Genomic DNA, 26,733 nt, shown 5'->3' on the forward strand with positions numbered 1-26,733 from the left:
AAATTGTGATATAAACTCACAATTGTTAGTGTTAAAGTCAGAATTGTGGGATATAAACTCGCAATTGCGAGTTATAAGGTCAGAATTGTGCAATATAAAGTCGCAATTGTGAGTTATAAAGTCAAAATTGTGATATAAACTCACAATTGTTAAAGTCAGAATTGTGCAATATAAAGTCGCAATTGTGAGTTATAAAGTCAAAATTGTGATATAAACTCACAATTGTTAGTGTTAAAGTCAGAATTGTGCAATATAAAGTTGCAATTGTGAGTTATAAAGTCAAAATTGTGATATAAACTCACAATTGTTAGTGTTAAAGTCAGAATTGTGGGATATAAACTCGCAATTGCGAGTTATGAGGTCAGAATTGTGCAATATAAAGTCGCAATTGTGAGTTTTAAAGTCAAAATTGTGATATAAACTCACAATTGTTAGTGTTAAAGTCAGAATTGTGCAATATAAAGTCGCAATTGTGAGTTATAAAGTCAAAATTGTGATATACACTCACAATTGTTAGTGTTAAAGTCAGAATTGTGCAATATAAAGTCGCAATTGTGAGTTATAAAGTCAAAATTGTGATATAAACTCACAATTGTTAGTGTTAAAGTCAGAATTGTGCAATATAAAGTTGCAATTGTGAGTTATAAAGTCAAAATTGTGATATAAACTCACAATTGTTAGTGTTAAAGTCAGAATTGTGGGATATAAACTCGCAATTGCGAGTTATGAGGTCAGAATTGTGCAATATAAAGTCACAATTGTGAGTTTTAAAGTCAAAATTGTGAGATATAAACTCACAATTGTTAGTGTTAAAGTCAGAATTGTGCAATATAAAGTCGCAATTGTGAGTTATAAAGTCAAAATTGTGATATAAACTCACAATTGTTAGTGTTAAAGTCAGAATTGTGCAATATAAAGTTGCAATTGTGAGTTATAAAGTCAAAATTGTGATATAAACTCACAATTGTTAGTGTTAAAGTCAGAATTGTGCAATATAAAGTTGCAATTGTGAGTTATAAAGTCAAAATTGTGATATAAACTCACAATTGTTAGTGTTAAAGTCAGAATTGTGGGATATAAACTCGCAATTGCGAGTTATGAGGTCAGAATTGTGCAATATAAAGTCGCAATTGTGAGTTTTAAAGTCAAAATTGTGAGATATAAACTCACAATTGTTAGTGTTAAAGTCAGAATTGTGCAATATAAAGTCGCAATTGTGAGTTATAAAGTCAAAATTGTGATATAAACTCACAATTGTTAGTGTTAAAGTCAGAATTGTGCAATATAAAGTTGCAATTGTGAGTTATAAAGTCAAAATTGTGATATAAACTCACAATTGTTAGTGTTAAAGTCAGAATTGTGGGATATAAACTCGCAATTCTGAGAAAAAAGTCAAGTCTTTTTTTCTTCAGAATTGGACTTTATAATTCACAATTGCAAGTTTATATCTCACAATTCTGACAGAATTGTGAGATATAAACTCGCAATTGTGAGATAAAAAGTCGAAATTACCGTTAAATTGTTTTATTCCATGGCGGAAACCAGCTTCCATAATGATCGTGTCCTAACTGAATAAAAGCATTAATTTATTTTAAAAAATCTGACCCCAAACGGTAGTGTACAGTATTTCAGATAAATCCAGCTTTAAAGTGCATAAAATCTAAACTGAACCGTGGTTGGTTGCTTCACATGTCAATCAGACCATATCTTCCTGTCTAAATGGGCTGCTACAATGCAGACGAGACCTTAGCTGTTAGCCATTAGTCAAAGATCTGGCTACGTGCGACTACTCTTACTGTAACCTGATGAGCGTGTGTTGTGTAAGTGTGTACCTGAGGTAATGCACATCAGTGATCTCCTGCATGCACAGCCAACAGAACTGACAGGCACACACTGTACAGTTCATTCTGTTGCAGCTGCCATCGTTAGTCTTCATGATGTAGGCGCCGCACCGCGGACAGGGCTTGATCTCCTCTGCATCTTAAAGAGCGAGGGCGGAAACAAACATCTTAGCTGGGACACCAGATGGATATTAGGTTATTCCCTCAATATTTGAATCATACCGCCGGGCTCCTCGTTGAACACGTAGAGCGTGGAAACATCATTGGCTCCTGACGTGTGGCGAGCGCGCTGACGTCTGGCTTGGTCGCAAGTCTGGTCTGGGTGCCACAGCTGGCGGCAGTGGTAGCAAAACTCGGTTTCACAGCCCTCCCGACCACAGCTTAGCTTGGGACACTCCGCACAGCCGTAAGCTATCACTGCATAGCTAATCAATGACAGAAACAACACAATAAAACATTAGTGATTAAGTAAATTATTAGGGCTGGGCAAAAAAAAAATAGATTTTTCAATTAATCGTTTTTTTAAAACGTGGTCGATTCAATATTGATTCTCGAAAGCCACAAATTGATCTTTTTTCTGTATTTATTTCTACAAAGATTGAATATAATGGGCCCTACTTTAACCATCTAAGTGCATGGTCTGAACCACAGAAAAAATGGTCAGCGTGCCAGGGGCATGGTCTAAAAGGGTTGTCCCTATTCTCTTAATGAGTGTGTTTTGGGCGTAACGTGCAATAAACCAATCAGAGTCTCCTCACCCATTCCCTTTAAAAGCCAGATGCACTTGCACCATGGTGGATTCGCTATTTACATGGCGGAATATAGACACCCTCAACCTGACGAGTCAGTTTAAAGACATTTTTAATATTTGGCATGTTTGTGTGCTGCTGCGCATCCCTGTGTGTGTAATAAGCAAAGTGTACGAGCTTTGTGCACCCGCCTATAGGCGTATATTACTAACACAATCTTTAAATAACAAAAAAAATACTTTAGAGCAGGTTTTTGTTGGTCAATGTCACAGTCTATTCAGTTTCCTCAAAATAGCTACACGCCAACAATGCACCTGAACACTCCTCGTTTTCAGACCAGCACATTCATGGGTGAACAGATGGGGGCGAGTGCATTTGCTATTTAAATAATGTGGTGCAGGATGTGAAAATGATAACTGCATCAGGCTGAAACTAGCAAAAAACACTTGTGTCGTGCCTGGTGCTGCATTGCACCGGGATTATGATAGGGTCCAATATCTGATTGCCATTAATCTTGACATTAATGCGCCTTTCAGGAGACGCTAAAGAAAACTCGCACAAGTTTTGTGTACAGAAAGCCAGTGAAAATTGAATCATTGAATTAAATGAATAGAATCGAAACGAGATCTTGTGAATCGGAATCGAATCGGGACATCTGTATCGATACCCAGCCTTACAAATGATATTTAAAATGAGAATAATATGCAGCTTTGTTAATCAATATTTTAAACACACATCATTTGATATGTGAACATAAGCCACCATAGACGCCGGTGGTTACCGCTATCATCATTGATTCTGTGTGCTTCAGTCTCAGTAGTAAAGAGAGAGGATTCTCTCAGTCCCATGCGGAGCGACTGCAGGTGACACCTAATACCGTCTTGTTGACAAGAAATGCCAAACAGCCACAGATTCCCATCACTACCCCGATCCGGTAACCATTACGAAACCTAAAGCCAGCCTCCAGAACTATCCATAATGCAGCGGAGAATGTGCTTCACGCTGCAGCGTGTGTGACACAATGATCTGACACTTTCTTATACTCTTGATCATTGAAAATCCAGCTAAAACCAACTTCACTTGGTTTTTAGTTGGTAAAAGTTGGGTTGAGACTGAGGATGACCATTTCAGTCAGGCTGGTTAGAGCTGATAGACCACCTTGGCTAAGCTGGTGGAGAACCCATGGTCTAACTAACTACCAGCAACAAACCAAAAAAAAAAAAAAAAAAAAACAGTTTGACCACATTAATCTTTTTTGAGAGATTTTTTTCCCCCAGAAGAACTGGAAAAAAAAGTTTCTTCTCACAAGCAATTCCACTGAGTAATAATATTATGTGGTGCCTTTATGTCAGAAAGTTTGTTTTTTATCTAACTTGTTGCAACTAAATTTAAAATGCATGCAAAATTTAAAGGGGATCCGGTTTTTATGTATTATATAAAGTTAATATTTTAAGACATTAATAATGACATTGCTAAATGTAAACTTTAGCGAATCTCAAAATGAATATCCATTTTTCATACTTTATAATGTTGTGATCTGTAAATTCCGTAGCATTTCATTGCTGATTTTAGTTTTAGTGTCTTTAATTAAAATAATGTTAAAATTGTATTTTTTAAAATTCTATTTATTTATTAAATACAAAAATATATACAGTATATAAAATACTACAGAATTTTAAAAGCGGTCATTTATCGTTTATCAGCCATAATGTAAAAACAACTATCTGCCAGTATCAGCTAGAGTATGAATATTATAATCTTAAGTTAAATTTCTGCTTTATATTTAAAATCAAAGTTACAAACTGCCAAGATAAATTCATTGCACTTTTTTATAGCACTATGAATATAAATTATAGATTAAAAAAAAAAAAAAATTGCACAAACATCTAAAACCTTTTGTAGATATTAATGAAAGGAAATCAGAGTATTATAATATGTCAAGTCAATCAAATGTTGGAACAATCTCCCTCTATAATGGAGGATTGGACAATTGCTGTGCTTCAGCAAACACATTCATCCTAGTGCTTTTCCAAAGTTTCTAGCCACTCAGCATTTTCACTGGCCACAATTTTGACATTGGTACCATGGGGAAAACTGCCATATAGATATTTTTAATATTATCTCATAATTTGGCAGCAGGTTTATTAGGCTGCTGTCACTTTAAGACCTGATGCACTGATCCATTATACTGTTACACATGCGTTTTCTTTCTCAACTGTTTATGTTCACTTCAAACATCACTGTGTTTACATGAATACTCACCAGAATTTTGACATTATTTTGTGCGTATTTGACAGTTTAAGCGCAATAAGCAGTGAAAAAAACTCAATTTAGTACTGAGAGGCGACTTTATGTGGCACACCAAAATCTGCAGGAATGAGAAAAATGATGCTCAATACGAGCAATCCCACGGCGAAATTCAAGCCCTGTAACACCAACAATATTCATCCGAAGCAAATGAAACGAGTGAGTGAGGGGAGGAGGGTTTGTGTGTCGACTCGCTGTCAGAGAGATGAGAGAGAGAGAGAAAGAGCAGCTGGTATCGTGTGTCTATTCTGCAGAAAATGAGAGTTTCAGATATTTCAGTATCGAAAATCTATATTTTTGACAACACTACATTGCACTTAGTTTATTATTTCATAAGCCTTTTTAAAAGACTACAACTGAAAAAAGTATATATTATATAGAAAATTCAACCCACAAAAGTGTCTAGTAGGAGCTGCTGAAATACACCCACATTTGGCGGTTTGGCGGGTGTTCATGTCAAGCCCTGTTCACATTTCTGTGCTAACCTGCAGTCTGGCGCCGGGCACCAGCGTGTGTCCGGGTCAGCAGCCAGAAAGCGGCGCAGCTGAAACTCTTCGAATCGCTCCAGCAGTGCACCGTCATCCAGGATGGCACGGACATCGGGCAGAGCCAGCACTTCAGGGCACTGCGGGCAGGCGATACCCACACGGCTCTCCGAAATCTCGATGCGTAGGTATTGGCGCAGACAGTCGGTGCAGGCACGGTGCTGGCAGGAGGACAGGCGAGGGAAGTGTCCGCGTGGTTGACTCAGGAGGCAAAGCGGGCACTCGACCAGGTGCTCGAGCAGCTGATCCTGACTGGAGGAGGACAAGGACAGGACACCCATTGAGCCGCTGCTCCCACACTCCACTCCTCCCTCGTCCTCTCCCACTCCACCTCCGTCCCCTTTCCCAGGGTCTCCTCCATCCCTACCGCCCTCTAATCCAGCTTCACTGTGAGCCCGGTCCTGAGAGGAAAGACAAAATGACTGAGGGCAGTAATGAAAGTTATGACTTTTTCTCACTTGTGTTATATTAAAGGTGCCCTAGAATTAAAAATTGAATTTACCTTGGCATAGTTAAATAACAAGAGTTCAGTAAATGGAAATGACATACAGTGAGTCTCAAACTCCATTGTTTCCTCCTTCTTATATAAATCTCATTTGTTTAAAAGACCTCCGAAGAACAGGCGAATCTCAACATAACACCGACTGTTACGTAACAGTCAGGATCATTAATATGTACGCCCCCAATATTTGCATATGCCAGCTCATGTTCAAGGCATTACACAAGGGCAGCCAGTATTAACGTCTGGATCTGTGCACAGCTGAATCATCAGACTAGGTAAGCAAGCAAGAACAACAGCGAAAAATGGCAGATGGAGCAATAATAACTGACATGATCCATGATATCATGATATTTTTAGTGATATTTGTGAATTGTCTTTCTAAATGTTTCGTTAGCATTTTGCTAATGTACTGTTAAATGTGGTTAAAGTTATCATCATTTCTTACTGTATTCACAGAGACAAGACTGTCGTTATTTTCATTATTAAACACTTGCACTCTGTATAATTCATAAACACAACTTCATTCTTTATAAATCTCTCCAACAGTGTAGCATTAGCCGTTAGCCACAGAGCACAGCCTCAATCTCATTCAGAATCAAATGTAAACATCCAAATAAATACTATACTCACATAATCCGACACATGCATGCAGTATGCATGATGAACACTTTGTAAAGATCCATTTTGAGGGTTATATTAGCTGTGTAAACTTTGTTTATGCAATGATAGAGTCGAGAGCTCAGGAGGGGGCAGAGAGCGCGAGCATTTAAAGGGGCCACAGCCTGAATCGGTGCATTTCTAATGATGCCCCAAAATAGGCAGTTAAAAAAATTAATTAAAAAAAATCTATGGGGTATTTTGAGCTGAAACTTCACAGACACATTCAGGGGACACCTTAGACTTATATTACATCTTGTAAAAAAACGTTTGATGGCATCTTTAAATAAGAAAATGACACTCTGTTTCTTGGCAACAGGAAAAATGAGATGCTCCTAATAAAAGAAATGAGATAAAATGGTTTGAGGGATGTCATGCATCTAATTTTTCATTGGGTGTGAGCATGGAGGTGCCCCACTGGAAGTGGTTCAAATGGCACCCGAATGTCCAGTGTGAGTACAGTTTTATTTTCATTGATAACATTTCCTTTTGTGTTCCAAGACGCTAAAGTCATGTTTTTGACAGACGATGACAGTTTAAAGTGAATGAAGGTGCGACTTGAACGAATTTTAGACTTGTGAGATTTCTGCCACATCGTTGTAGACACACTCTTTTTATTTACAATAATTATGCCATATGCTGCCTTCATGTGCTATCGGAAATTTGATAATTCCCACTTCTGAAGTCGTGATTACAAGCTCATCGAAATGGAAGGGCGTTCATGTGCAATTTTTACCTAGGAAACTTGTATTTAAGATAATTCAGAGAGCATGTGAAGGCATTAATTATATATATATTTGGGCTGTCGATTTAACGTGTTAATTTAATTAATTAGTTACGCAAAAAATAACGCGCTAAAATTATCAACGCATTTAACGCAATTGCGAGTTATAAAGACAGAATTTGCGAGATATAAAGTCACTGCCTTTATAACATGCAATTCTGACTTTATATCTCACAATTGCGAGTTTAAATTTCACAATTCTGAGAAAAAAAGTCAGAAATGTGAGATAAAAAGTCACAATTAGCTTTTATATTTTTTTTTAGTGGCGGAAACAAGCTTCTATAAGAACGATTGTGCATCTCCGAGCAACACAGCAATGTTTCTGAATTAATTCTCGTTTTGAGCCAATCAATCGGGTGAACCAATAATGATTCAACGGCCCATTCATAAAGAGAGCCATTTACTTCATTCCTGATTGAATCAGCCATTTGAACGAATCAAATGAATGAAGGCAGTTTTGGTTTCTTATTTAGAGTATTATTTCATTAAAAAAATATATAATTTCATTTTCCATTTTAATAACAAAAAAAAAACATTTAAGGTATATTTCACCCAAAAATAAGAAATTCTGTCATCATTTACTCATTCTCATGGCCGTTGTAGCCTAAAAAGTTATGTGCAATAAATGCTATGTTGAATCAAATAAAACATTTCTTTCTAAAGCTACTTTTTGTCTGTTTGATGCTTTTCACATTTAACACAATAATGACTTTAAATTATATTTTTGGGGTAATTTCTCAGATAAATTTGATGTGCGATTAATTTGATATATATATATATATATATATATATATATATATATATATATATATAAAAAGGTCCATTAAATAAGTCCTTTTGATTTTAGTAATGTTATTGAACAGTAACTAAGAAATTAACATTAACTAAGAATAATTAATGCTTTATAATTAGCCTATTTTTCATTGTCAGTTTGGTAATAATGAATTAACATGTTAACTAATGAAGCCGTATGTTTTTAAGTTTTACTGAACAATAACAAATAATCAGAACATTTCTAATCATTAGGGCATGTTGTAGTCCATATTAAAGTATATGTTTGAGGCATTTTAAAAACTTCACCAGGGCAGTTGCTTTGTTTATGGGGTTTCCGAGGTAACCGCTGCATTCTGCTGTTCCATCAGCGCCCTCTGCTGTCAGAGAGTGAACGCACACTTTCATTCAGCGCGTCTCCTTCACTCGTTCCGCCATGTGCTTCTCGTTGGGCTTGTTTACATCTGAGCACGTGTTCTTTTGACGCTGAATACAGCGGTGTTGTGCATTTTATGAAATAATTGGTAATAAATTATTATTTATGGTATTTTGAAATGCCCACGATAACTATACCGTGCATATTCATTATCGCGATATATCGCATTACCGAATATCGGCACAAGTCTAATTGTGCATGATGGTTCTGAAAGGAAGTGAGTCGATAAAGTGTCTACCAGGTAAAACTATTACAGCAACTGCTTACAGAATACAGAGATTAAATTGAAACATATTTAAGAGTTACAGATGTCATCTTACTTGTTCCACATGTTCATGCTCATTGGGTGTGAGAGTGATGGCCACTTCCTCCTTGTTCAAATTCCCGACGGGCTTCTCAATCCTGGGATCAGATTTGGGCTTTCGGCTGAAGAAGCTGAGGAAACTGAGGGACTGGGACTGCTGCTTGGGTCTCTTCATTGTTCAGAGCTGGACCGTCCAGCCAAAACAGCATGAGCGGATCGAGCTCCTTTTGTTTGTGTGTCTCTGTTTGTTGCTTTACGGTCTGATGCTGAACACTGGCAAACAGACCATTGTGAGGAAGTACGAAAATCATCCACAGCAGCGTTTCCTGATCAAGGTCATCCTTGTTTTCTTCTCACATTAAATGTTTTATGCTCCTTTAGTTATCCAAACAAACCACAGATGTTCATAACTGAAAAAACAAACAAACATATGAACAGTATCAGTACATTGTGAAAGTTAGATTGTTGTAGAAAACATCTTGTGAAATTAATCTCCCAACTGGACCACAGTCTGGTACATTCATATCAACAGTCAACATGTAATGGAGAAGGAGATGCCAGACAGACAAAAAATGGCAGAGACTGACTTCTGTGTTCCCTGAAGGATTCAGAGGCTCTGATGTGGAGGATGGGGTTTACTTTCACTTGTTAATGCTACTCTCCTCCACCTGACTCCACATCAGATAAACACATTACTTCAGAACATCATGTTCAAGCATTGAGCAGACATATCTGGCTTCAAAACTGAGAAATGTTGTCTTGGCAACTAACTGAAAAAAATATAGTTGAAGTTAAAGGATTAGTTCACTTCAGTATAAAAATGTCCTGATAATTTACTTCACTGGGGTTCAACGGGTTGAAGGTCCAAATGTCAGTTTCAGTGCAGCTTCAAAGAGCTCTACATGATCCCAGACGAGGAATAAGAGTCTTATCTAGAGAAACCATCTGTCATTTTCGAAAAAAATGCAAATTAAATACTTTTTAACCACAAATGCTCATCTCTGCTCTGTGATGCTCCACGCATTACGTAATCAAGTTGGAAAGGTCACGCGTGACGTAGGCAGAAGTACCGCGGTAGGGCAAAAAAAAAACATCTTATTTTCTCTTCCAATTAAGTCGTTTGACTTAGTCTTTGTAAGGTTTTCCTCAAAAAACCTTCATTTCTTTTCGACTGAAGAAAGAAAGACATAAACATCTTGGATGACATGGGGGTGAGTAATTATCAGGAAATTTGAATTCTGAACTGAACTAATCCTTTAAACTACAAAAATTACTAAAACTTAAGCTGAAAAAATGAAACTAAATTGAAATGTTTTTAAAAAATAATAATAAAATGACAAAAGCACACAACAAATTTACTAAAACGTAAACTAAAATTAAAAGCTAACAAAAATAAACACAAACTAATTTAGAATATTAACCTAATGAACACTAAAATAGTACATGCATAAGACTAAAATAAATAACACTCCATTTGACATATTGTTCATAATTCTTTTGCTATCTAATAAGAATACAAACTAAATGATTCAATAATAATATAAAACTAGGGCTGCATTAATCGTTTGCAAAATAAAAGTCTGTGTTTACGTAATATATATGTGTGTGTTCTGTGTATAATAATTATGTATATATAAATACACACACATTCAGGTATATATTTAAGAAAAATGTTATATTTATATATAAAATATTTATGTTCATATGTAATATAAAATATATATAAATATATATATTTATAATACATGCATATATTTCTAAAGTTTATACCTGTATGTGTGTGTATTTATATATACATAATTATTATACACAGAACACACACATATATATTACGTAAACACAGACTTTTATTTTGCAAACGATTAATCGCGATTAATCGTTGCAGCCCTAGATAAAACATATTCAGAGCTTTACAGATAAACATTATGATGTGGTCTCACATTAAATCTGATTAAATTCAGAGATATGGCCTAAAAACTGTACTTTATGGTCATTAAAGATAACAAGAAAATCAATGAATTATTCTAGTGGTAATGAGTCTTAATAGTAAAACAACTACACTTTTAAAACAAGAAAATCATGGTTTGTTAAATGAGAAAAACATAAATCCCACACTCCAAAAAACAACCAGTGGTTGGGTTAAATGTTTGCCTAACCTGCTGGTAGTTTTATTTAACTCAACTATTGTTTAAAAAATACTATATTGCTTGCTTAAAATGAACCCAAAATAGGTGGGAAATTAACCTTTATTAATCTGTTTAATCAATTAAAATTTAATAATAAGTTTAATGACTAATAATTAAACAATAAACATTTATTTAAAAACTTGTTCACCTTTTGATTATTATTGCCTCTAGTAATTATGTCTGATTTTTAATTTCCAACCTATTTTGGGTTCATTTTAAGCCAGACATATAGTCATTTTTAAACAATAGTTGAGTTAAATAAAACTGCCCAGCACGTTGGTCAAACATTTAACCCAACCACTGAGTTTGTCCATATTTAACCCAACTTGGGTTGTTTTTAACCCAGCATTTTTTAGAGTGCATGGGCCTCAAAAGATCAATATTTTGATCTCAGATCAGCAGCATTACGTAATGAGCGTAAGGCTCTGTGTCTTTACGGCTCCATCACTCAACACAAACCAATAAACACCACAGACCCTTGATATCAAGGTCACTCAACACTCAAGCCGGGTTTGAAACGCACTGGATCCAGCTTGAAGCGTGAATAAAAAAGGTTATACAGTTGTAATGGAGGCCACATGATATATTAAATTATCACAAGCGTGCCTTCAGGCATTCTAATGCATAGATCATTTCCATCAATGCATGGAAAAGAAATAGTTTCATCATGCATAATGCAGTGGACCTCAGCGATGAGACAAAGCTCAAATGTGTTTTATAGCTTCTCTGGCCATAGAGCAGAATCCTGTGGCTGAGATCTTTGGATTGACTTCGGTGTGTTTTCTTTTCCCTGGACTATTCCTGGACATGCACTCAACGGCTCTCGTGTTTAACCACATTAAGCAAAGTTGGGCAACAACTTGGAAAACCTAAAATATCAAAAGCCGAAGCAATGCTATCATAGCTCTGTTTACAGTGATATCAGGCTCTGATGAAGAGGGAGGGGACCCATTAACACCCTGACTAATAACAGTGATCGGGAAAGCATCGGTTCAGGATGTTATATGAGGACACACCTCCACACTGAGGGCCAAGAGAGCATCGCGGATCCGACATTTACACCAACTGTTACTTTAATGATACATTGTATCGCGCACAGAATAACATGCACTCTGAACTGTGCAGGAATATGTCTGTTTATCGCTCCTTTAAATCCTTCACTGCGGTTCGTTGTCTGCGAACAGAATGTGTGTTATTAATTAATCAGAAGGTCTGACCAGGGCATCACAGCACTGCAGGGAGTGGCAAGGTTATTACGTATTACTGTCCACCCCTGCCAAATAATACACTTTTACGCGTAAATGCAGCTTATGATACTCAAAAGCAGAGACAAAATCGTCTTCCGAGCAAAAGATAGCGCACAATAATGTAAAGAAATCGCCTCTTACCTCCGCTCAGTGCGTTATCAGCTCAGCACCATCGGCTGTTGGCTCCTCCCACCGAGCGGCTGAGGACGCGCGAGCTCTCGAGGCTCCTCCCACTGCTGTAAAACGTCGCCTATTTGGTTTCTTTGAGCGTTCTGCTGGACGCTGGTCCGAGATTCGCCGCATGACGTTGGCGAGGAGATCCCCTTGAACCTCGAGGTTCCCTCCTCTGCACACCGGAGAGAGAGAGAGAGAGAGAGAGAGAGAGAGAGAGAGAGAGAGAGAGAGAGAGAGAGAGCTGAATCACTCAATATGCCATTTGTTAATGAAACAGAACCTGATAACGATCTCTTCCCCTGAAAACTACAACAAAAGGCTATATAAAAAAGCTACAAAAGGCTTGATCTGTTGTCTGTTCAGTAATTTAGCAAATATAAATGTGCCTATTACATAACAAGACAACGATATTAATATATTAGTTATATATATAACTAACATAGGATGACGTCTGTGTATTATTATGGACTGTACATGGTTTTGATATGGACTTCTAAATCTAACACAAGGCTTTCCTTTATTTTAGCTAGACTATATTAAAAACATTTAATAAAAAGAGAAATGGAGAAACAGAAAGGCAAAATATACTCGGAAACGCGTAAGGCTATAATATAATATTGCCTAATATAATATAATATAATATAATATAATATAATATAATATAATATAATATAATATAATATAATGTTGCTACTGCTGCTGTTGTTATAATATGAGCAAATAAAGCTAATAATTATTAGTTAATATGCCTATAAAAATTAATCAAAAGCACTAAAAATGAATAAAAAAATACCCTAAATCTAACACAAGGCCTTCCTTTATTTTAGCTATATTAAAAACATTCCATAAACATTCCATGAAAAGAGAAATGTAAAAATAGAAAGGCAAAAATGTACCCGGAAATGCATAATAAAATAAAATAAAATAAAATAAAATAAAATAAAATAAAATAATAAAATAAAATAAAATATAATATTGTTGAGGCTGTTGTTATAATGTAATAAGCAAATTAAGAATAATTATTAGTAATTATTACGCCCATAACAATTAATTAAATGCGCTAAAAATGAATAAAAAAAAACCTAAATCTAACAAAAGGCTTTCCTTTATTTTAGCTAAAAACATTCCATAAACATTCCATAAAAAGAGAAATGTAAAAACAGAAAGGCAAAAACGTACCTGGAAACACATTACTAATATAATAGGTTATAATATAATATAATATAATAGGCTATAATATAATATAATATAATAGGCTATAATATAATATAATATAATATAATGTAATATAATATAATAGTCTATAATATATTATAATAGGCTGTAATATAATATAATATAATATAATCATTTCTGCTGCTGTTGTTATAATATAATAAGCAATAAGAATAATTATTATTACGCCTATAAAAATGAATGAAATGCGCTAAAACTGAATAATAATAATAATAATAATAATAATAATAAGAAAACTAAATCTAACACAAGGCTTTCTTAGCTTTTAGCTAGGCTATATTAAAAACATTCCATAAACATTCCATAAAAAGATAAATGTAAAAATAGAAAGGCAAAAACGTACCCAGAAATGCGTAACTATAATATAATATAATAGGCTATAATATAATAGGCTATAATATAATAGGCTATAATATAATATAATATAATATAATAGGCTATAATATAATATAATATAATGTAATATAATATAATAGTCTATAATATATTATAATAGGCTGTAATATAATATAATATAATCATTTCTGCTGCTGTTGTTATAATATAAGCAATAAGAATAATTATTATTACGCCTATAAAAATGAATGAAATGCGCTAAAACTGAATAATAATAATAATAATAATAAGAAAGAAGAAGAAGAAGAAGAAGAAGATGAAAACTAAATCTAACCCAAGGCTTTCTTAGCTTTTAGCTAGGCTATATTAAAACATTCCATAAACATTCCATAAAAAGATAAATGTAAAAATAGAAAGGCAAAAACGTACCCAGAAATGCGTAACTATATATAATATAATATAATATAATATAATATAATAGGCTATAATATAATAGGCTATAATAGGCTATAATATAATATAATATAATATAATAGGCTATAATATAATATAATATAATGTAATATAATATAATAGTCTATAATATATTATAATAGGCTGTAATATAATATAATATAATCATTTCTGCTGCTGTTGTTATAATATAAGCAATAAGAATAATTATTATTACGCCTATAAAAATGAATGAAATGCGCTAAAACTGAATAATAATAATAATAATAATAATAAGAAGAAGAAGAAGAAGAAGAAGAAGAAGATGAAAACTAAATCTAACCCAAGGCTTTCTTAGCTTTTAGCTAGGCTATATTAAAAACATTCCATAAACATTCCATAAAAAGATAAATGTAAAAATAGAAAGGCAAAAACGTACCCAGAAATGCGTAACTATAATATAATATAATATAATATAATATAATATAATATAATATAATATAATATAATATAATATAATATAATATAATATAATGTTGCTGGTGCTATTGTTATAATAACAAAATAATTATTAGTTAGGCCTATTATTACGCCCATAAAAATGAATCAAAAGCGCTAAATATGTATAAATAATACCGTAAATCTAACACAAGGCCTTCCTTTATTTTAGCTCTATTAAAAACATTCCATAAAAAGAGAAATGTAAAAATAGAAAGGCAGCAGCACGTACCCGGAAACGCGTAACCGGGGAAACGGATATACGCAACGTAGCGGAAGAAAAATGTATACAATGGCAATTTAGAAATCAATTAAGTTCTGAAAAAAGAGCATTAATTGCCTTTCTTTGCGGTCGCTGTGTTGTGGAATGGCGGACTGAGAGCAGCAGCGCAGCGTCACACCCGCGGGTTCGCAGCTCGGATCGGTCGCGTCAAGCAGAAAGAGCAGGTATATTTCTGACATCTGCTGAGCTGGACACACAGCTGAGTTCAGGGTTTAGATCTGTGTTACACAGCGACAGGATAAACGCACGCATTCAGTGCGTGTACATGAATACAGACTGCATTCTGTCGCACTACGAGTTCAACATATCCTGTATGAGCTATAAATAACGCCAGTCTTATTTATGTTAAATGACACTGTGAGGTGAGCATGTTCGCCCCTAAATGCGCCATGCATCTGTTAGAGGGCTTGTCAGTGCAGTAACGACTGCTGTTTCATTGTTTCAAAGGAGAATGAGTGGATTATTGGCGAGGGAATCCAGAGGAGGCTGCAAATAAAAAGGCTGACTGGAAGATGCCAAGAAGAAAACAGCAGAATCCACAACCTGTCAAGTGTAAGCTGCTTTTTCATCTCGATTTGTTTCATAAGTTTTGCTTGACTAATTCACAGAAAGATGATTAAAACTGGTCTTGAGCCATTTAAACTTGCACACATCTGTCCTAAAGTCACCTGAATGTTGATACAGTAATAGCAGGGACAGTTAGACTGTGTGCTTATATTATAAGCTATATAGAATTATATTGAATTGTGATTGACAGGTCTCACAGAAACATAATAATTGCACTGTTTTGATCATCTTGATTTTGAATTGTACTTCCAGGTGTCAGACAAGATTCTTCTGATGATTATAAATGTATCCGCTGTAATGACATGTATCATGTGGCTAACAAAACTTGAGTGCTCGAGCTGAATTTAGCTGTGCAATTCACTTCATAGGAAGTAATTTTAGATTTTCAGTCGTAGATGGTGACTGTCATGGTAAATAATTGAATAATATAAACAAATAATATAAACTGCTGAAGTATTTGGTTGTTCATTGTTTGTTCTTTTCTTCTCCAAAAGTGGTCATTATTCTCAGTCTCCTCCAGTAGATGTCAGTAAATCTGCAGTAAAGCCAGAGCCTGTTCATACTGCATAATGGGCTGCTTATTTTCCCTTTTTGTTATATGAAGGTCACATTAAAGTCTTGGAAACATTTTACATTGCCTTCTTTATTTATCTTTACTATAACTTTTCATGTATAGTAGCTATTTTTTACACTTGGACATCTTAAAATATGAAAATTCATTATAAAAAAATGTTATTATAGTTTTAAAAGTTAAGAAAATCTTGCTGTTGTGGTCATTTTCACCATGACCAGCAGTTTTGCTACTAGTAGAGATAAAATGAACTATAAAAATGATTTTTTTTTTTAATATAGTAAAGATAAAACAAACTATAAAAATGATTTTTTATATCCTCCTGAGACCCAGAAAAAAAGTTTTTTACATCATTATATTGTTTAGAGCATAAGAAACAAATTAAAAAATAACATTTTTGAAAAATTCTATTTTATTCATATGTTATGCTATGACCTCTGTAGTGGACGCCATTTCACTAAGCTGTTTAAAAAATAACATTGCATGAAATGACATGTATAGGCAAAAACAATGGGATTTTTTTTTTTTAAATCACCAATTAATTTTTAAGCTTCAGGATTGTTTTTAACCAAACTTTGTATAAAGATGATTCTCAACTATGTTATGAAAGATATAATGGAATTAATTGATATACCATTTTACTTTATGCAATATGTGGGTAAAATAGTCATACATGGAATTTTCCCATTCAATACAATGCATCTAATTTGCATATTAATGTGTTCTTGGAGCAATATGCAATGAAAAAAGAAGTGTAATAATGGGAGTAATAGTTGGCAACATTTTCATGATAATATCTAATAATTAATAGGAATATTTATATATAATTTCTTTCCCTATTCACTTGTTGCATCTCCTAAAATGCCTGATAAACATGATTTAAGTCCTGGTGTCCTCCACAGATGTCATGTATGAAATCAATGTCCTGTTTCATAACAGAAAGTCATATTTTGATTTGAAACCCCATATTTTCCTGAGATGTTGATTATAACAAACAATTTGAAAATTAATCCGATTTAAATGATAATTACAAAATATCATATTTCCATAAGAGTGCTAATTTTCATTTTCAGTCATATTTAATGACCAAGAAGTTGTTGTTTTCAAAAATGTGTTATCTCTGCAAAGCTCTGAATGTGCTCTTTACAGGACATCCAGACTTCAGAAAATCACTCAAATATAATGTCCACTACAGAGGACAGAAGTCTATTCCCAGGTCCCAGAAGGATATAGTAAAGATAAAACAAACTATAAAAAATGTTTTATATATATAGATATAATCTTTTAAAAAAGTGTATATGAAATATGATACATGTGATGTGTAAAGGAAAAAAAATATGTCACAAATTATGTTATTGTATTTCTAATAATAATGCAAAAATGATTAAAATATAATTTAATTGGAGCCAATCATTTTCTTCAGAAAATGTTTAAAATGACAGAATGCTGTTAAACACAATACATAAATAGTGACTTGGTTGAAATGAGAAATGAAATAAACTAATCAGAATGTGGAAAAAAAACATATTTTTCAAAGATTCCACAAATGATGATAGTTGATTGATTGATTGATTTCTTGTTGATTAATTGTTACAAATGAACATGATCCCACAAGATGGTGTGCAGTTTACTTCTCAATCTTTGTTTGTATGATAAATGGAAGTTTATATGAAGTTTGCATCTGATGAATGAGTTTCATGTGGCTTTAGTAGTTTTACATACTTTGAAACAACAAAAAATATTAGTTGCCTATTAATAAAATAAAGAATAAAATATATCATAACAAAAAATAAGCCATAAAAAAGTAAATGCAATAGTAGTATATACACACATTAATATCAACAGGAGGTAAGGGCAGAAATGGCTCACATACAAATATACATACATAGGTCAAGTTGCATGATCTTCTTCCAGTGGACGCCATTGCTGCTGTCTTTAACCATGAGCCTTTGCTTTCAGTGGATTCTGAAGATGGTTTAGGCACTGTACGTCCAGCAAGCCTTACCTTTGAGAGCGACTTTCTCCTGGGACAAGAACTCGAGTTCTCAGATCCTGACAATGACAGCAAGATCATAGGCCTTGAAAAGTTCTCAGGTGAGTTACTGTATGAGTTTCCGAGGCTGACTTTGGTTGGGACGTGTTCCTGTCATCCAAATGCTAATCTAGTGGCACTGTTTGAATGAGAATTGTGCCAGTTCCCTTGGTACAAACCAGTCTCATGCTAAGAAAATCATATTTTTGTTTATTACAAAGACCAAATTTAATTCAGATTTTGGAAACTAGCTCTTATTACAGGGTTCCCACTGCTACTGAAAATCTGGAGGAATTGTAAAATTGTATAACAGTTAGAAATTAACAGAGAAATTTCAAACCACTTTTTTATTTGTGAAAGCAATTAATTGTCTTGACTAAGACTATTACAGTGCCTATAGAAAATCATCATACCCCATTGAAATAGGTACTTTATTTGTTGTACAGCCTTAAATCAAAACCCATTCCCCCCAAAAAAAACCTTCTCCAGCTGTATTTACAAATATTATCTTACAACATCAAAGTAATGAAAGAAAAAGGCAAATTCGGAAAATTAATAAAAAACTGAAAAACTAGAATAACAGGGTTGGAAAAGTCATCAGTCCTCTGATTTAATACTTTGTAGTTTGCTTCACTGTAAAAATTGCCAGGAATTAAAGAGTATTATTTTACAATAAATTTCAGTTGACAGTGAAATGAATGCATGTTGGGTCATTTTCTTACAAATTACTGTTAATCAACAGCAGCATGATGCTAACATTACAGTCATTTACTGCTCTTGTTTTGCTGTGAAATTCGCATTATAAAGTCTTTAACCATGCCACTGTAAGAAATGCTATTCTTTACCACTGTATTTGTTTTGAAGTCACCATTATGGTGATCAGTGTTCAGTTTGATTGGGATCTTGGACCTTGTATAGTTACATTCAAATTTCTGATCTAGCCAAGTCAGAAGTGACAAAAAAATACATTCAATAAAACTATGACAAGCTAGAATATAAAATAAGTTAATAGGCTGATTTTAACTATTGAATATGATGATTTAGTTTTAGTGTTATTTCAGCATGAAGATTTTCCAATATCTTATTTCAAATTCATAACTGTTTGTAGATTGATCTTTCACAATAGTGAAGAAACTGCTGAGATTTATCTTTGAAAGGTGTGACATCATCTTTGTTCTTATAAGCATCACCTAATGATGAACAGACATCAATACATCAAAACTACAAAACACAGCAATGGCGACATTCAACAAATAATAATAAAAATATAAACTCTGAAGATTGCAAAATAAACCAACAACACAAACTGCTAAAAGTGAACCAAAAATAAGTTTCGCAGCACAGATAAAAACGAATCTATTCATGCAGCATTGCATGCTGGGTACCTTCTTAGTACATATGCACTATAGAAATACAATATGATATTGTTTGTTTACAGTCATTTTTGTTTTCCAATACTGTAAACTCAGTAAAACCAAGTTTTTTTTTTTTTACAGTACAATTGTAAAAACATGAAATTGACAGTAAAGTACTGTAAAATTAAATACAGTAAATTTTTGAGAGTGCAGCTGGAAACAAGTGAAATTACTGTGAAAGTAATGCAATTATTAACCTGGGGCCAGTTTCAGAAAGGAGGTTAAGTGAAAACTCTGAGTATGTTAACCCTGAAATGAGGGAAACTCTGAGTTTTCCGTTTCAGAATGGGAGGTTTGTCAAACCCGAGAAAGCAGGTTAAGTCAAGCCCGTTTCTGAAAGAGAGGTAACTTATACTCAGAGTCAGTTACCATGGTAACTTAATCTGTGAACCTAACCTAGTCAGGAGCAGGTTTTCTTCGGTAAACCCAGAGTTTCTATCGGTCACCTCCCCCTTTTTAAAGTGCTAGTGATGTTTAAATAGTTCATTCATTCGTTCATGCTGCAAAAATGCTTTTCGTACCGAGTATTTTTTGTCCTATTTCAAGTACAAATATCTAAAAATTCTTAAATCGAGATGGATTTTGCATATAAGAAAATGATATAAGATATTTAGTCTTGTTTCCCGGGGGGATCTAAATTAAGAGCATTTAGTAAAATATCTGCCAATGTGGTAATAAAAATAATCTTAATGCAAAATGGAAAACAAGATTATTCAGAGTGTCTATTACTAAGTGCAAATTTACAGTAGCTCCACCCCCCAGTGTCAGACCAGGTTAAAACTGACACACATTCTTGTGGCTGCAGTGCTGTAGGCAGTAATGCGTTGGGTGCGGAGAATTAACTTGTGATGTGAATGACTGGGTTCAAATCTGCCTTCTGCCAAGCTCGCTATTCTCCCTTTTCCCATCACATATCTCATCAGAAAGGCATTTATTTTCAATAAAAATGAAGAAAATGTTCTAAAAGTGGAAGTAAATTGCCTAACGAGTGTTTAATAATGATAAAATAATTTACCCTCTGATATTGCATCCTGTTATTATTTTAACAGGTATTATTTTTTTCTTCTTTTTTTGCCTATGGAATACCATGAAAATGAATATTAGTTCAATAACTTACCATTCTACCAGTTTTCACCATTGATATTTTAACAGTGATAAGAATTAAACTTGCATTGATTCAGAAGTATGCAGACTCATTTTGTCACATGCTGTTGCCATGGTGAAGAGCTCCATTGAGCTCCATTGATGATGGCTTTTCATAGTCGTGGTTTATGTGCTTAACTTCGATTGAACTAACTCAGTTCAGCTTTTCTGAAACTGAAAACTCAGAGTTTCCCATTTCAGGGTAAGTCAACTCAGAGTTCAAGTTTTAACTCGGAGTTGGTTGAACCTCCTTATTGAAATGGGCCCCTGGAATATACTGTAATTTCACACTAAAATGTTTAACAGTGTTTACTTACAACCACTAATCCTTTTGGATATGTCTGTACTTGCTTTGCACACCTAGGGGGAATATTTGCTCATTCTTCCTTGTAGAATTGCTCAAGTTCAGTCAAATTCTGCTCTCTTCAATCCATCCACAGATTTTCTATCAGATTTAGGACTCAAGGACCTTCCTATCCTTAAGCCGTTGCGTTGCTCTTTTGCCGGTATGTTTAGGATCATTGTGAATGCCCATCTTCAGCTGTCTAGCAGAGGGACGCAGGTTTTACTCAAGAATTTGAATGTACTTGGCAGCATCCATTTTCCCTTCAATCAGCAGGGACTGGGCGATTGGTCAGGATTGAAGGGAAAATGGATGCTGCCAAGCCCAATCTAGGTGTGCAAAGCTAGTACAGACATATCCGAAAAGATCAATGGCTGTAATTAAAGCAAAAGGTGGCTCTACAAAGTATTAAATCAGGGGACTGATGATTTTCCCAACCCTGTTATTCTAGTTTTTCAATTTTTATAAAAATAATTTTCATAACTGTTGCTTTTTCTTTCATTACTTTGATGTTTTGATTTCAGGCTGTACGACAAATAAAGTAACTATTTCAAAGGGGTATGATGATTTTCTATAGGCACTGTATATGATGGCTACTGACAAATCTTGAGGATTTAAAACATACTGTATGCTTTATGTGATGAATTGCTGGCATTCATGAAGGGCCATATGTGCTCAATATGGGTAAGGACATTAACTGCAAAGACTGACGTGTAATGTTAGCGCTATTATGCAAACGTGCTGCATTTTGTCTGTCAGCGAGCAGTGTGAGCTTTCATGTACAGATGGGAGAAGAGAGCCTACCACCCTGGAAAATTTCTCTGGTTTTGGCATTCTGACAGAACATACAATTTCAAAATGGCAAATCAGGAAAAAATACAGTGCCACAACTATTATATAAGGGTCATCAAGATAGTCATCACCATCAAGGACACATTATAATAAGGCATTTAGTCGTCATCATCATCATCTTCTCTCAGGGTCTTTATCATAGTTGTCATGATCATCATCATCATCATCATCATCATCATCATCATCATCATCATCTCCCCCTCATCATCATCAGCAGGACCATTATAGTCATCATCATTATCATTAGGCTGGGTAATCATCCACCTGGGGTTTCCGAAACGGGTGATATAAAGGCCCGTTCAGACTTCAGACTCACACATTTCTACACATTGCATGTGCATGAGGACACCGCTTGCAGAAGGAAGCCGCCGTTTCACAGAAAGACAAAGAGCAGAAACACTGTAGCCTTGTGTTTTGCTGGAGTACCACCTTTTATTTGTCAGAATTTACTTAAGATTTGTCTACTGGCTTAGCAGGTAAGTATAAATGCAAAAAAGTATTTTTCAAAATATCAACTTAAGCTGTTGATATTTTGTGCAGACTTTGTACTCTCATTGTAGTTTTTGTACTTTTGAGACAATTATAGATTCTTGCATGAGAGGTTTTCCTAAACCTTTTTGTGTGCATTTGTTCTTAGTAACTCATAATACTAAGATACTAGTGTTACTGACTGTCAACTTTACATACTACAGATACTCAAATAGTGTCTTTGAAATAGGGGGGGTGGGCAATTTGGCCATTTCTAATTATTAGGGGGGACCTAATGTCCTCCTCAATGTCTATGGTGGTTACAGCCCTGCTACAGATACTGAAATAGTGTCTTTTTCTTTTTAATTTTCTGTTGTATTTGAATGCCTGCACACTGTCTCAGATTGCAGAAAACATATCTGTACAGCTGCATAATGTAATGCAGTGTCCTGCTGTGGTCCTGTACAGCTGACATCAGTCTGCCTGGCTTCCCCCTGGGAGACGAGGAGAGCTCCCCCTTCAGCCGCCTCAGTATGGAGAGTGACGCTGACGACCTCCGCGCAACCGAAAGCGAGCGTGAAGAGAGGGTTTCTGAGTCTGCCTTTCCCTCTTACCTCTCTTGCAGGGGCTGTGGTCAGCTCCTGGAAGACCCCCTGGGACCCGGCATGGACTTGGTGGGGCCCTACTGCATGCGCTGCTGCAAAGGGAATGCGGACGGCGTTGTGGACAGGAAGCTCTGCTCGGGCTTAGGCTTACAAGCGGAGTCTAGAGGGGGAGGGAATGAGGGCGCCGGTGGCGAGGATGATACCTTGAAGCTCCACTCGTGCACGCTCTGTGGTTTTACTTCGCGCTACACTAACCACGTTAAGAGGCACATGAAGACTCACAACGGCGAAAAGCCATACGGGTGTCCGCTGTGCTCCTATGCGTCGGCGCAACTAGTGAACCTGCAAAGGCACTTGCGCATACACACCGGAGAAAAGCCCTATAAATGCAATCACTGCACATTTGCATGCAGTTCCTTGGGGAACCTGAAGAGGCACCAGCGCATGCATGCAGCCGTAAGCCCGGGTCAGAGTGCCACTCAGCCTGTCAGTGGCAGCTGTTTAAATCACACTACTGTGGGTCAGAAGGAAAAGGAAGCGGCTCCTGCCCCCACTGATGAAGGTAAGTAAGGTTCTGTCACCTTGAAAGAACATTGAACAGAGTTTTACAAAGAGTTGTAATTCAGCATCCTTCAGTTGCAGGTGCTGTGCAATCTGTCTCACGTCCCCACGTGGGAAGAGATGGGAACTACTTGCAGACCTTTGATGGCCTCAGGGTTGCACAGCAGTCATCGACAGGGGTGTTGCAGTCAGGACAGGCTCCTTCTGAACCCCCCATGTTCTTCCCCTTCACTTGTCGTCTATGCGGCATGGCCCTGGATGACGAGGACGGATCCTCAGCCCAGATCTGCGCCAAGTGCACCCTGGAGATGCTGACTAAGGACACACCAGGTTGCCCCGCTGAGCGAGGGGACAAGGTCTACACCTGTGCTGCCTGCCCCTTTCTCACCCACTACCCAAACCACCTGGCCCGCCACATGAAGACCCACAGCGGAGAGAAGCCATACAAGTGCCCGCAGTGCGACTACGCCTCCGCCCACTTTGACAACCTCAAGCGGCACCATCGTGTGCACACTGGGGAGAAACCCTACAAGTGCCACCTGTGTGACTATGCCTGCGGCAACCTGGCTAATCTCAAGAGGCACCAACGGGTGCATTCGGGTGCCAAACCCTTTCAGTGTGCAATCTGCAACTACAGCTGCAATCAGAGTATGAACCTGAAGCGGCACATGTTGCGCCACACGGGTGAGAAGCCCCATAAGTGCCAAGAGTGTGGCTACACCACTGGCCACTGGGACAACTACAAACGACATCAGAAGAAGCACAGCCTGACTACAGATGGCTGGGTTAAAGTGCAGATGCCTGGAAATGAGGAAGAGGTGGAGGACGAGGAAGAGGTGTAGCCTCTTATTGCAAGACAGTCGTCCATATGAGATTTTACTGAATTGTTGGTTGTCCTTCTTTTCTTTTGTGCCCAGAATTATTTTTTAGAATTGTTCACAAGCTGCTACATAAAGTCATGCACAAATTTAAAGGGATAGTTCACCCTAAAATGAAAATTATCCCATGATTTACTCACCCTCAAGCCATCCTAGGTGTATATGACCATCTTCTTTCAGACAAACACAATCAGAGTTATATTAAAAAATATCCTGGCTCTTCCAAGCTTTATAATTGTAGTGGATGGCGCTCCTGATTTTGAAGTCCAGGGGGTTAATAAAGGACTTCTGAAGCAAAGCGATCGGTTTTTGTAAGAAAAATATCCATATTTAAAATTTTATAAACCAAAATAACTAACTTCTGGCAGATGGCCTACGTAAATCGACTTACGGCGAAAGCGTAACCTCTGATCCGACGCATGACGTATTGACGAACGTGGAAGCGCAGAGGATAGAGCAAAGCTTTTTTGGACTTCAAAATAAGGAGCCCCTTTCACTACCATTATAAAGCTCAGAAGAGCCCAGGATATTTTATAATACAATTTCAATTGTCTTCGTCTGAAAGAAGATAGTCTTAAACACCTAGGATGGCTTGAGAGCGAGTAAATCATGGGTCAGTTTTCATTTTCGGATGAACTGTCCCTTAAATGTTACCTGAATGTCCTAATGTAGGGGTTGTCAAATCCTGCTCCTGGAAGGCCAGGAGACTCTAAATAAACATGCTGAAGCAGCTAATCAAGGTCTTCAGGCTTATTCAAAACTTCATGACAGATCTGTGGGAGCTGGTTGATGCTAAACTCTGCAGGAAGGTGGTCCTCCAGGAGCATGATTGGACATTCCTGATTAATGCCTTTGAACAAGGCAAAATGTTTGTGTTACCCAAAGCTCTCTAAGAGCGTTCTGAGCCTGATTGTGGTTCATTTATCAGTGCCAAACAGACACTACTGCACAACTGCCATAGGAAGTTCTTTAAGCCTGGCGCAACGTTGCATGCACTTAAGTTTACCTTGGTTGACTGTTTTGAGGTTTTATGTAATTGATCATTTTCATTCTTCTCAACCATACTAGTGAAAATGCCTTCAAAGATGATCTTTGATCATATTGTTTTTGCTCTCAATAATTCTGGGGGATTGTGTTGCCTTTTATTGTTGTGTGTATTTTATTGATTGTGAAAAATGCCATTTGTCTGAGTTTACTTGAAGCAAAATGTTGCATAGTGGATTTTTGTGTCATGCTGAACATAGAGCTTTTATTTTTGTATGTGATTTTATTTTTTATCTCTTGAGGAATGTTTGGCAGGTATTTGCCACCCTTAGCTATACTGAAGGACGACAGTAAACGTAAACCCAATTATGCAGTTAAACCTTAAGGTTGCCAAGAAATGACTGAACATTGAAATCTTGTAGGTGTGTGGTGCTTGAGTGTTTTCTTGTTATTATGCAGTGGTTTCATTAATGCCTTAAATATTCTCAAATAAAACAGTTTGTGTTGAAACTTCTGTATCTCAACTCACATCATCTTTCAGTCACAAAACTTAAGTTACTAGTTGCCAGCAGGATGTGATGAAGATGCTGAGACAGGCAGTATGTAATCCTCACACTTTCATAATGAGAGCTTTAATCCTCCCTGCGCTCTGCTGCGAACAGCACCAGTAAACATGCTAATGAAGACAGAGCCCCGGGCAGCACCAGAACACTAACAACTCTTGCAGTGATCTTCATGCTGTTAGATGCATGTGAGAATGATTTTGAAGTGCTGTTTTGGGCCCAAAGCTTACTTTAAAAAAGGAAATTTGACAATCTAATCTTTGAATGATGATTCAAATTATAGGAGGAAAAAAAGCTACTACATGCTAATGGTGTTTTTATCCAGGATCATTTGCTGTTGGTTTCCTGTGTGGGATCTTACCAAAGTCCCTTTAAGACAAGACATTTCACTCGGCGGCCATCTTTGAAACGACTCTCGGGGATGCAAGTGCAGCTCCAATCTCTTTGGATGAGGAAACATAAA

General features: G+C 36.0%; 2 protein-coding genes across 7 annotated transcripts in view; one reads left to right on the plus strand and one right to left on the minus strand.

The window, feature by feature from the left end:
• Nucleotides 1-12,693, minus strand: part of si:ch211-278j3.3 (E3 ubiquitin-protein ligase RNF19B) — a 29,379-nt gene extending 16,686 nt beyond the window's left edge. Inside the window, exons 1-5 of one of the 4 annotated variants that reach the window (XM_048208375.1) lie at nucleotides 12,471-12,693; nucleotides 8,913-9,306; nucleotides 5,383-5,843; nucleotides 2,064-2,266; nucleotides 1,833-1,980 (exon numbers count right to left, since the gene is read on the minus strand). In XM_048208375.1, the coding sequence (XP_048064332.1) occupies nucleotides 1,833-1,980; nucleotides 2,064-2,266; nucleotides 5,383-5,843; nucleotides 8,913-9,071 (971 nt within the window). In that variant the 5' untranslated portion in view covers nucleotides 9,072-9,306; nucleotides 12,471-12,693. The remainder of the gene's footprint in view (nucleotides 1-1,832; nucleotides 1,981-2,063; nucleotides 2,267-5,382; nucleotides 5,844-8,912; nucleotides 9,307-12,470) is intronic. The other 3 variants (XM_048208373.1, XM_048208376.1, XM_048208374.1) reach the window with 3 other exon arrangements.
• A 2,535-nt stretch (nucleotides 12,694-15,228) lies between these two features.
• On the plus strand, nucleotides 15,229-24,900 carry znf513a (zinc finger protein 513a). Of its 3 annotated transcripts, none has more exons than XM_048208379.1 (5): nucleotides 15,229-15,452; nucleotides 15,736-15,840; nucleotides 18,386-18,520; nucleotides 23,148-23,846; nucleotides 23,927-24,900. In XM_048208379.1, the coding sequence occupies exons 2-5, from the start codon at nucleotides 15,801-15,803 to the stop codon at nucleotides 24,685-24,687; spliced, it is 1,635 nt and encodes a 544-aa protein (XP_048064336.1). In that variant the 5' UTR covers nucleotides 15,229-15,452; nucleotides 15,736-15,800; the 3' UTR covers nucleotides 24,688-24,900. The 3 variants fall into 3 exon arrangements, with proteins under 3 accessions (XP_048064336.1, XP_048064335.1, XP_048064334.1); XM_048208378.1 differs by having other exon boundaries at nucleotides 15,230-15,650; nucleotides 23,921-24,898; XM_048208377.1 differs by having other exon boundaries at nucleotides 15,230-15,452; nucleotides 23,921-24,897.
• Nucleotides 24,901-26,733: the final 1,833 nt, after the last annotated feature.

Source organism: Megalobrama amblycephala, linkage group LG11, assembly GCF_018812025.1.
Source record: "Megalobrama amblycephala isolate DHTTF-2021 linkage group LG11, ASM1881202v1, whole genome shotgun sequence".
NCBI lineage: Eukaryota > Metazoa > Chordata > Actinopteri > Cypriniformes > Xenocyprididae > Megalobrama > Megalobrama amblycephala.